This window comes from Petaurus breviceps, unplaced genomic scaffold, assembly GCF_028583685.1.
Source record: "Petaurus breviceps papuanus isolate PSGF00001 unplaced genomic scaffold, PetGlider_PUasm1.0 90779, whole genome shotgun sequence".
In the NCBI taxonomy this organism is placed as follows: domain Eukaryota; kingdom Metazoa; phylum Chordata; class Mammalia; order Diprotodontia; family Petauridae; genus Petaurus; species Petaurus breviceps.
Window position 1 is genome coordinate 9,926,950 of NW_027187344.1, and position 11,655 is coordinate 9,938,604.

At 39.3% G+C, this 11,655-nt stretch overlaps 1 protein-coding gene across 1 annotated transcript in view; it reads right to left on the reverse strand.

The window, feature by feature from the left end:
- Positions 1-11,610, reverse strand: part of PTPA (protein phosphatase 2 phosphatase activator) — a 33,063-nt gene extending 21,453 nt beyond the window's left edge. The window contains exons 1-3 of the mRNA XM_069069412.1: positions 11,349-11,610; positions 7,438-7,535; positions 5,195-5,281 (exon numbers count right to left, since the gene is read on the reverse strand). Coding sequence (XP_068925513.1) covers positions 5,195-5,281; positions 7,438-7,535; positions 11,349-11,379 — 216 coding nt within the window. The 5' untranslated portion in view covers positions 11,380-11,610. The remainder of the gene's footprint in view (positions 1-5,194; positions 5,282-7,437; positions 7,536-11,348) is intronic.
- Between the last annotated feature and the right edge of the window lie 45 nt (positions 11,611-11,655).

Below are 11,655 nucleotides of genomic sequence, written 5' to 3' on the forward strand. Positions count from 1 at the left end.
AAAGCTCTTCTTTAATCAACTCCTTCCCCATTCACTGACCTTGACCCAAGTAATAACTCATATTAATTAACACTTTAAGATGTTTTTGTTTATTTTTAAAATTATTTTTAATCACATGTAAAAATAATTTTTAACATTCATTTTTTTAAAATTTTGAGTTTGAAATTCTCTCCCTCTCCTCCCTCTAAATGAGAAGGCAAGCAATTTGATATAGGTTATATACATGCACAGTCATTCAAAACATCTCCATGTTAATCATATTCTGAAAGAAAACACAGACCAAAAAAATTGTTTTAAATTAAGTAAAAAAAAAAGTATGCTTCAATCTTCTTCCAATTCTCTCTGGAGGAAGAGAGCATTTTTCACCACAAGTCCTTCATAATTGTCTTGAATCATTGTATTGTAAGGATAGCTAAGTCATTCACAGTTGATCATCATAAAATATTGCTGTTACTGTTCACAATGTTCTCCTGGTTTTCCCCTTTTGTTCTGTTTCTTCTTTCACAACATGAGTAATGTGGAAATATGTTTACATAATTGCATATGTATAACCTATATCAGATTGCTTACTGTCTTGTGAAGGGTGGATAGGAGGGAGAGAGAGAGGAAGAAGAAATTTGCAACTAAATATTTTACAAAAAATGAATGTTGAAAACTATCTTTACATGTAATTGGAAAAAATAAAATACTATTTCCAAAAACAATGTTCTCCTGGTTCTACTCACTTCACTTTGTATCAGTTCATGTTATGTCTTTCTAGGTTTTTCTGAAACCATCTTGCTCATCATTTCATATAGCACAACAGTAATCCATCATAATCATAAAGCACAACTGGTTCAGCCATTCCCTAATTAACGGGTATCCCTTCAATTTCCAATTCTTTGTCATCATAAAAAGAGCTACTAAAAATATTTTTATATATAATAATCCTTCTCTCCTTTTTTTAAAAATCTTTTTAGGATATAGAAGTATTTACTGGATCAAAGGGTTTGTACAGTTTTATAGCCCTTTGGGCATAATTCCAAATTGCTCTCCAAAATGCTTGGATCAGTTTACAACTCCACCAACAGTGCGTTAGCATCCCAATTTTTCCACATCCCCTAAAACATTTGTCTTTTTCCTTTTCTGTCATATTAGCCAATCTGATACAGGTATGTGGTGGTAACTCAAGAGTTGTTTTAATTTGTATTTCTCCGATCAATAGTGACTTAGATCATTTTTATATGACTATAGATAGTTTTGATTTTTTCTGAAAACTGCCTGTTTAGATCCTTTAACCATTTATCAATTGAGAATGGCTCTTATTCTTATAAATTTGACTCAGTTCTCTATATGTTTAAGAAATGAGGCCTTGATCAGAGAAATTTACTGTAAAAATTTTCCCCAAATTTTTGTAGGATTCTGACTTTTAATCTACTCTGCTATTCACTTCCCTTTTATGGGTGAGTTCATGCTATTTACAGTTATGATTACTAACTGTATATATCCCTCCATCCTATTCTCTCTCTCTCCACCCCTTTCACCCTGTTCCCTCCTCAAAAATGTTTTCCTTCTAACCACCACCTCCCCCAATCTATCCTCCCTTTCATCATCCCCCCTCCCTTCTCTTATCCCCTTTCTCTATTACTTCCCTGTAGGGTAAGATAGATTGGTATGTTATTCCTTCTTTGAGCCAATTCTGAAGAAAGATTGAAGTGTTGCCTGCCCACCCCCCATCTTCCCTTCCACTGTAAAAGCTCTTTTGTACCTCATTTATGTTAGATAATTTACCCCCTCCTCTTCTCCCTGTGAATCCCTCTTTCTCATCATCCCATCATAGTCAACTCACACCTGTGTCCTCTATGTATACTCCTCCTTCTAACTGCCCTAATAATGTAAAGTTCTCAGGAGGTACAAGTATCATCTTCCCATGAAAGAACATAGAAAGTTTAACCTCATTGAATCCCTTATGGTTTCTCTTTCCTATTTACCTTCTTATGCTTCTCTTGAGTCTTGTATTTAAAAGTAATATTTTCTGTTCAGCTCTGGTCTTTTCAGCAGGAATGCTTGGAAGTCCTCTATTTCTTTAAATATCCATTTTTCCCCCAGAAGTATTATACTCAAATTTTTCGGAGTAGGTGATTCTTCGTTTTAATCCTAGCTCTTTTACCTTCTGGAATATCATAATCCAAGCCCTCCAGTCTTTTAATGCAGAAGCTACTAAAGCTTGTGTTATCCTGATTATGGCTCCACAATATTTGAATTGTTTCTTTCTGGCTTCCTACAACACTTCCTCCCTGATCTGGGAGCTCTGGAATTTTCATTTTGGGATCTATTTCAGCAGGTGACCAATGGATTCTTTCCATTTCTATTTATCCTCTGACTCAAGGATATCTGGGCAGTGTTCCTTGATAATTTCTTGAAATAGGATAGCTCTTTTTTTGATCATGGCTTTCAAGTAGGAGAGTAAATTACTGTCTTAAATTTAGACAGTAAAATGTCTTAAATTACCTCTCATCAATGTATTTTCAAAGTCATTTGTTTTTCCAATGAGACATTTCACACTTCTATTTTTTTTCATTCTTTTGACTTTAACTGTTTCTTGATGTCTCATGGGTTCATTCACCTTCCCCTGCCCAATTCTAATTTTTAAGGTATCATTTTCTTCAGTGAGCTTTTGTACTCCCTCTTCTATTTGACCAACTCTGCTTTTTTAAGGAGTTCTTCCCTTCAAAGGATTTTTGTGCCTCTTTCATAATTTGACTTATTCTGTTTCTGTTTCTTTTTTTTTTTTTGCAGGGGTGAAGGCAGGGCAATTGGGGTTAAGTGACTTGCCCAAGGTCACATGGCTAGTAAGTGTTAAGTGTCCGAAGTTGGATTTGAACTCAGGTCCTCCTGACTTCAGGGCCAGTGCTCTATTCACTGTGCCACCTAGCCACCCTCCCCCCCATTCTGTTTCTTAAAGTATAATTTTCTTCACTGTTTTTGTGCCTCCTTTAACATGCTGTTGACTTTTTTTTAAATGATTTTCACTCTCATTTCTTTTCCCAACTCTTCCTCTTATTCGATTTTTAAAGCCCTTTTTGAGACCAATTCACATTTTTGAGGCTTTGCACAGTTGTTCCCCCCCTGCTTTTTTACATTTATTGGTGAGGTTTTTATACCCTAATACATGAACAGGTTATTTTTTTAAGATGCCACACACAGATGAGAAATAGGTATGGTCCTTTCTATTCCCATTCAATATTATCCAAAGGTTTATAGTATCTAACTTTCCTAAAATTTAGAAAAGAAGCAAACAGCAATAGTGTGGCTCAGATACTGGAAACAGAGCAGAGTTTCAATTCTGGCTTTTAGCACTGTATATATTTGAGGGAGAATCCCAGGCTTTTGAAGGAAATGTTTTATATTGCTGCTATAGTATGCCACTTAGCCTTTGCCTTGAGTTAACTGTGTCCTCTGGTTACCTGGAGTAAAGGTAAATGAATTGATGGGGACCATGAGCTATAGTTTTTGCACACAGCTGTTTTGAAATTGTTGTCTTCTGAGTTTGTGTTTTGATCTTCCCTGTCACCATAGTAACTTTCTATGGTCAAGTATTTTTTTTTTAATTTTTGCTCTTTTTCCAGTCTTTTTCTTGACTTTTAACTTTATGTTAAAGTTGGGCTCTCCTCCTGGGGTGGAGAAGGCACTGTCTCAAGCTTCAGGTTTTTCATGCTGCTGTTTTAAGGTTTGTAAGTTTCCAGTTCTTCCAAAGTGGTGTGATCTAAGGAAAGGTGTGGTCACTGTTCTCCTGGCCTACACTTTGGTCTTAAAGCACCTAAAAGTTCTTTTTTCAACCCTTGGAACTGTGACCAGGGTCCCTGTTCCTGCTAGTGCTCTTCCTTGCCTTAGGACAGAGACCCAGAACTGCATATGGGAAATGAAATAGAATCCAGCGCTCAGTGCCAGCACATCCCAGCTATTTCAGCTGCCTCAAGGCCTGCTGTTGGTTTGCCAGGGCTCCACTCTCACTCCAGTGAGACAGAACTTACCTACTGACCTCCTAACTTGTCTTTGGCTAGAAAATCGTGTCACCCCTTTGCTGGTTCTGTTGCTCCAGAACTGGTTTTGAGGCAATATTTTTAAATTGGTTGGAATAAATTTGGGAGAGCTCAGGCAAGTCTCCACCATCTTGGCTCCCCCTCCCACTTTAAGATATATAAAACATGTTCCTCCCAGCCATAGTGATAGAAAGTAAAACAAGTATTATTATTCAACTTTTACAGATAAGGAAACCAAGGTTCAGAAAAGAAATTTACCCAAGGTCACATGGCAATTAAGTGGGAAAGTGTGGATTAAAATTCAGGTTTCCTGACTTCAAGTCTATACCACTACACAACTTGCCCCAATGTAACAGTTATGTAAAAAGGTATCAACTTGTCATGAAGCCAACAACCCCTAGCCTTAAAGGGATACTGATAGGGCATGAGAACAAAACAATTCAAATACCAGTCCAACTGGCTCACTGTCAGGGCAGTTGGTCTAGCTCTTTGACGGTTGACTAAGTGAGAGGACCTAAACAAATCAGAAAGTCATTCAATACAGAGGAGTCAAGGGCATTTTGTGACATAATCAGGCTACCTATTCCTCTCCCAGTAATAGGAAACTTGTTTAATCTGCAAGATATGGTAAAACTGGAGTATAAGCAGAAATTATTATTATTAAACACCGACTAAGGCTGTAGATGCAAAACTGGTGATGCTGAGCAATTAGAACTCAGCTTTGGCTTTAATGTCCTAGGACATGACAAAAGATGCCCTGGGGAAACTTTGGGTGAAGGTATCAGAGAGGCTGTGGAAGGTCTGGAACTCAAACAATGGAAATTAATTAAAAATCCCTGGGGCAGGGGGAAGCTAGGTGGCACAGTGAATAGAGTACCAGCCCTGGAGTCAGGAGGACCTGAGTTCAAATTCAGCCTCAGATACTTGATACTTACTAGCAGTGTGACCTTGGGAAAGTCACTTAACCCCAATTGCCCTGCCTTCCCCTTACAAAAATTAAAAAATCCCTGGGGCAAAACAACCTATAGGATTATAGCATCCAAAGAAATTTTGTATCATAAATAAACAGAAAGAGTACTTTCCCACTCCAAATTCCCTCTTGTTGTTCTCTCCTCCCTCCCCCCACAAAAAAAAAAAAACCTTAAAATGGCATAAAAGTTGCTTTCTCCTACCTCAGAGACTTTGTATTCACAGGTTAACTTCTTCCCCTTAACCCCTTCATTTAAGGTGAGGATGAAACCAATGTAATCTGCATATGCCTACAGAGAAAGAGAGAGAAAGAATCAGCCCTATCACCTTGAACCTAACATGAAGGCCTGTGAGGATTATTTCTTAGCTCTAACTATTCAGCATACATCACACCAAGATGCTCCAAGATTCTTAATTTCTGGGTTGTAGAGAATAATAAAGCATCTAAATTCTCTCTCCCACCCACACCCACCTGCCAAACTCTCAACTCTAGGTTCTCTGCAAATTCCTTCAGTGAATGAATCACTCAGAGATACATATACCACATGGCCCCATGCCCCAACCAAGACCCTCCAATATATTTGGTTTTGATCTTTATTTTGGCCCATCCCATAGAGGATGGATGAGGCAGAGGCCACTTCTCACAAAAGGTAGAAAAACAATCTCCTAATGTAATCAAACCAATAAGTACCAGGCTCCTCTAAACACATATCCCAGGTTTCCATCTATGTTCCTCATATTACCGAAAATCTAAAGGTTAAAGCTACCACAAAGATAAGCAACCTATGACATGGCTAATACTAAGAAGTTCCTGAAAATATTACTAAAGATAATCTACCTACTGCCTGCTCCTTGAGTTGCATCAGCACTTTGAGCTGGCAAATAATCATCATCTAGGAAGGTGGTGTTCCTGTATCAAGGTCCTCTGGCGAATAATAAAAGAACAACTTGCAGGCAGAATCTACAAGCCAGAGTCAAGTAGAAAATTATAAAAACTCTCTCCAAAGACTTCCTTCCTCAAAATACACCATGGATCCAATTGTCTTCGTATACATTCAACTAATAATCAAGTGCTATGGCAAAGGTTAAATGTAAAGAAAGCTACCATACTAGAATGTACCCAGGGAATCTCCTTCTAAGACAGAATTTACCTCCTGCTGATATAATAAGAATTAAAATCTAAAAAAACACAGTGGGGAAAAAAGTGAAACAAAAAAGAAGAAGGTGCATGCATCATCAGACTGGGAGATTTTCTTTGATCTCACACATCTCTGGAACTTCTACAAGAGAAAATGAGCATATGTCTGTGAATATTATGCCTGTGGGGCCCTTTGGTTACTCTTGGTCTATACTCAAAAAAATAATCTTGAAGCTGATTCAAGTCCCTAACACCCTAGTACAAATCCACTTAATGTAACCTAGGGAGAGAATAAGAGTCAGGCTGTGACACAGCCAAACAACTTCTGGGCCCCCCCAAAAAATGAATTCTTGGCTTCATCCATATATAGCTTTACTGGGTAAAATAAAATTGCAAGATATAGATAACCATTACAACATCTCTACAAAGAGCTGGTGACTGACAATCGACACTAATAAAGTAAGTGTTTTCCTTCTCTTCTAATCCATAAAATCGTAACACTATTTGCTTGCTTATCAGCCAAGATCTCCAGGGACTTGACAGTTAAAGGAGCCTCACCTTGCCCTAGAAAATAAGGCAATTCAGCTACTTAACATATGGAGAAACCAATTTAGATATTAAAGGGGTCTACCAAGTGACTTAACTAAGATTTTAACTTCAGGACTATATTCAGACCAAGAGAAGTCAAGTCTCCTACTTTTCAAAATTCCAAAAAGAAAGCAAAGGACAAAAAGTATGTTTTGAGTGCCCAGTCCTCCATCATTTAGCTTCTCATATACTAATTCAGAAAATCAAACAAAATGAGAATCAGGGCAGATTTCTTGGTCCCAATCCCAAAAGCCCTCTACAGAAGTTTATGTTACTGAGTACTTTTCCTGTAAAAGATAAAATAAATAGTTTCTCTCCTAATGTTTAAGGCGTTGAAACAGATAGAGCACCATGCCTGGAATCAAAAAGACTGTGAGTTCAGATCCAGCCCCAGACACTTTCTAGCTGTGTTTGCCCTGTTTTGACCCTTTTTGCCTCAGTTTTTCATCTATAAAAGAAGCTGGAGAAGGAAATGGAAAACCACTCCAGTATCTTTGCCAAGAAAACCCAAAATGGGGTCAGGAAGAGTCGGACACGACTGAATAACAACAAACTCATGTTTAGATGGTCCAGAGTCAACAGGCAAGTAGAATCCCCAGTCCTCCCTACACACAAGACCTACATTCTCAGAACAGAATCACATCCCCATTTCAGTTCTGACCCTACAGCACAGCTTCTGAAACATCGAGTACTTCCCCCACCAACCCTGCCCACTTGTACCTGAGACCGTTTCCACTTGCCCATGTCAGGAACTGTATTTATCTCCTTCTTTGGAATCATGAAGTTATGAGTAGTAGGAGGGGTCTCCTCCAAAGAGTCTGAATGAAGAAAAAGAAAAAGCAAATAGCTTCTGAATCAGGAGGTCAGATTCTTTCTCTAGCCCTGATACCTCCTAGTCTTAACTTTCTAAACATGAACCTGGACATTCATTCTCAAACCAAAGCAAAAAATCTTGCCAAAATTTGACCAATGATGTCTTCCCTTTATATTTCATTTCTTCACAAAATAATTATAAAATACAGATTGTTCAATTTATTACTAACACAAACAACAGATGATCTCTTCCTTTTAGCTCTTCCCTTCCTCCCAGCCAACCATTTCAGACAAACCACTATGGGATACAAAAGGGCTTCTAAAAAATCTGTGGATTCAAAAGTCAAGGATGGGAAGAAGCTGTGAAAAACAGAAATAGCTTGAGAAAGCTAACCTGGGACATAGTCCTAGGCAGGATTGGTATGCCTACTTTAGTGATCCTTTGCCAAAAAATACATTCTCCCATATTACTTGATATTCCCTTCCATTTTGTTTTACTTCCTGAAATTTTATCACTTCAAAGAACCCCATGAGTTAATAAGTTTCCTCTTGTAAAAGGGCATTATCTCTGTGGAAAAAAATCAAAGAATCATATTGGCATTTATTAGTTTGATTCAATCTTTTCTTCCTAATACATAAACTGAGATCTATTACACTGAAGAAAAGGGAGTTTTGACTGAGGAGTAGGCAATTTGATCATTTTGGAACATTCAAGGTGATAGGACAAACCCAAGTAGGGTGACAAAGTTGGGGAGGGGAGGCTTACAGGGCAGTATGAGGGTACTGATTGGCTGAATGTCTAAGAATGGCCAGTGACAAAATGCAACATTTAATCTATTAATTATAAATTATTATCTAGTATGGGTCCTGCTATCCAAAGTATGGACCCCAACTCCCAGGACCTACAATTTAAACTAGTGCTTCTAGCAATGAATTACTAATTTCAACTACACTACGGGTAAATAAGTTTGTATCTGTTAGTTTAGGAACCTATCAATATTTACAACATCATTTCTATGGTAAAGTGCTAGCTGAGTTCCAAATTAAAACTCATTACTAAGTTGGGGACTACCAGTACTTAATGGGACACTGATCTTAGCATCATCCTTAATTAAGAGAAATTACTGAAGTAATCTGGGCTTGTCATTTTTGAATAGCCCTGAGGCAGGCAGCAGAACACACATAGAAGTCACACCTGAACATGCAATAGCAAAAAACAGGCCTTAAAATGAGCCTTAAAATGCAAGAACATGAAAAATACCATACTGAATCCAGTTCAGCACACCTAGACCAGAAATGCCAATCAACCAATAAGCATTTATTAGGAACCTGCTTGGTGACAAACACTGGAGATACAAATACAAAAGTAAAATAGTCCCTACCTTCAACAAGCTTATATTCTACTAGAATGTTCACAAACGAATAACTACAAGCTATGTACAAAGTAAATACAAACTGCTGAAAGGACTGCACTGTGAGAAACAACTTCTTAAAGGGGGCAGCACTTGAGCTGATCTTTGAAGAGAGCTAGTGTTTCCAAGATGTGAGGTGAGGAATACAATTTCAGGCATGGGAGTCAGCCTGTGCAAAGATATAAAGGTAAGAGACCTCAAACAGCAAGCATGCCAATTTAACTACATCACTCCCTGACAGGGAGTAATATATAATCATCATGGAAAGACAGGCTAGATCCAGATTGTGAAGGGCTTTAAACCAAACAGAGAAGTTTATATGCTATCCTAAAGACAACAGGGAACCAGTGAAAATTCACCAGTAAGGAAGTAACATGGCCAGATTCTAACTTTTGGAATATCATTTTGGCAGCTGTATGGAAGAATTGGAGAAGAAAAAGACTGAATACAGGGTAAGTAACTAGGAAGTTATTGCAAATTTAGTGCAGGCAAGAAGCAAAAAGGGCCTAGGTGAAAAGGGTGGTGGTATGAGTAAACAGAAAAAAGATGTGATAGATGTTGAAAAGGTAGAATACTCAATACTTGGCAACTGGAGTAGGGGGTAGAACAGGAGAGAAGGATAAGTAAAAAAAAGTCAAGGATGTAATAATAGCAGCAGTTAATAGCATCAGCAGCTAACATTTATATAGTACTTTAAGGCTTTCTAAGTGTTTTACATATATCATCTCATGCAATATTCATAATTCTCTAAGGTGGATGTTGTTAACCCCATTTTACAAATAAAGAAGCTGAGGCACAGAGAGGTTAAGTGAATTGTCCAGTGTCACACAGCTAGGTGTCTTGGGCAGAATTTGAACTCAGATCTTCCAAGGAAAGGATACTATCCATTATATCATCTAGCTGCCTCAAGTAGCAACCAAAGTTACAAAGTTACAGAAGAAAAAGACAGAAAGATTTTTTATACAATCTCACAGCACAATCAGCCAGTTGAAATTGGTTGTTTTAATACGATGGGAAGCTTCTCTCAAATTCTCTAAAACTACAACAGTGTCATGCCATGGAAAGAGGCCAATTGGTCAGGACAAAACAGGCTGAATTATAGCAGAAAGGGTATAGTAGCCTTTACAAATGCCGTAGTATCATGTCTCACATTTATATGTTCAACAAACATCAGGTACCCCCTTTCACACCTCTACCCAAATTCCACTCCAGGTGACTACCCACTTTAAATCTATATATTGTTTCCTCTGCCCCCACAATGCTCATTCCTGGAAAAGTTTCCCTTTCTAGGTGAGTATCCTGAACATTGAGATCTCAGTCTAACTGTCTAAAAGCAAGAGGGTTTTCCACAGCATGTAAGGAAAAGAAAGGACATAGGTCCTTGGAAGTCCAGTCTACATCACTAAACTAGCTTTAGACTTGGGAAATTACTTTATATGTCAGAACCTTATCTTTCTGTTAAGAAATAAGCTAATAGACGATATTCTAAAATTCCTTCAAGCTTTAAAATTCTGTAATTCTTCTCCCCTCATAACATCTCATCATTAATAATTACTGCTTCCTCCAGTCAATTCTCTGAATAAGATTCATATTTCCTCTATTCTTCCCAACCTTCCTCTAGGTCACCAAACCCTCAATCTGACCCCTTTTCCCTCTATGGCCCACTCTAAAATGTCCTCCTCTAGATCATCTTCTCCCCATCATTCAAATTCTTCCCCCTTAACACCCAATCCCTCTTCTTCAAAGTCACCAAACTCTCCCTTTCCACACCTCAGACTGCCTTCCATCTCTCAAGACTCTCTCCTCTAAATCACCAATCCCTTCAATTTTGCCTTCCAAATTAATAAATCCTCTTATCTCTCAAAGTCACAGGATTTCAAATTAGAAATCTTAGAAAGATGTCCCAACTTCATTTTACAAATAAGGAAACTGAGGTTCAAAGAAGCTAAGCAATTTTCCCAGTCACATAAGTAATAGACAGTAACATCAGAATTCAAATTCAGATCCTCTGATTCTAAATTCAGTCCTAACCTAGTCTTCCTCCTCCACCTCCAATCACCTGCCCCCCATCCCCTGAGATGCTGAGTCTCCTCCTGCCCCCCATCCCCTCAGATCGGGGCCTCCTCCTGGCCCCCATCCCCTCAGACCCGGGCCTCCTCCTGCCCCCCATCCTCTCAGACACTGGGCTTCCTCCTGTCCCTGGGCCTTCTCCTGCCCCTCATCCCCTCAGTCAGGCCTCTTCCTGACCCCCATTCCTTCAGTCACTCCGGCCTCCTCCTGCTTCCATCCCTTCAGGTTAGCAGGGCCCTGGGTTTCTCCCGGTCAACGGATGCCTGTACGGGAAGCCTCGTCCCAGCGCCCCTCATTGCCCCCAATGCCTCGGCCAGGCCCAGGCCCAGGCCCTACCTGAAGGCTGCTGCCGACCGCTCTCTGCCATGTTCTTCCCGAACTGCTCCGTCCACTCTCCTGCCGCTGTCACCTCTCACCTTTCCTCTTTACCTCCGCTGCTGACGCCACCCTGAGCTGAGAGGGAAGAATTTACTGAAAAGGAACCGGCACCCACCCGCTATAACCGAAAACCGCGACTGAGCGTCACCCGGCCTGAGACGCCCGCCATGTTGATGCAGGGCGCTTGTGAAGTGTATCCACCAATGGGCGGGATCGTGGAGGCCATATTTATTAAGGGAGGAAGCCATGTTGGTGCGGGCCATTC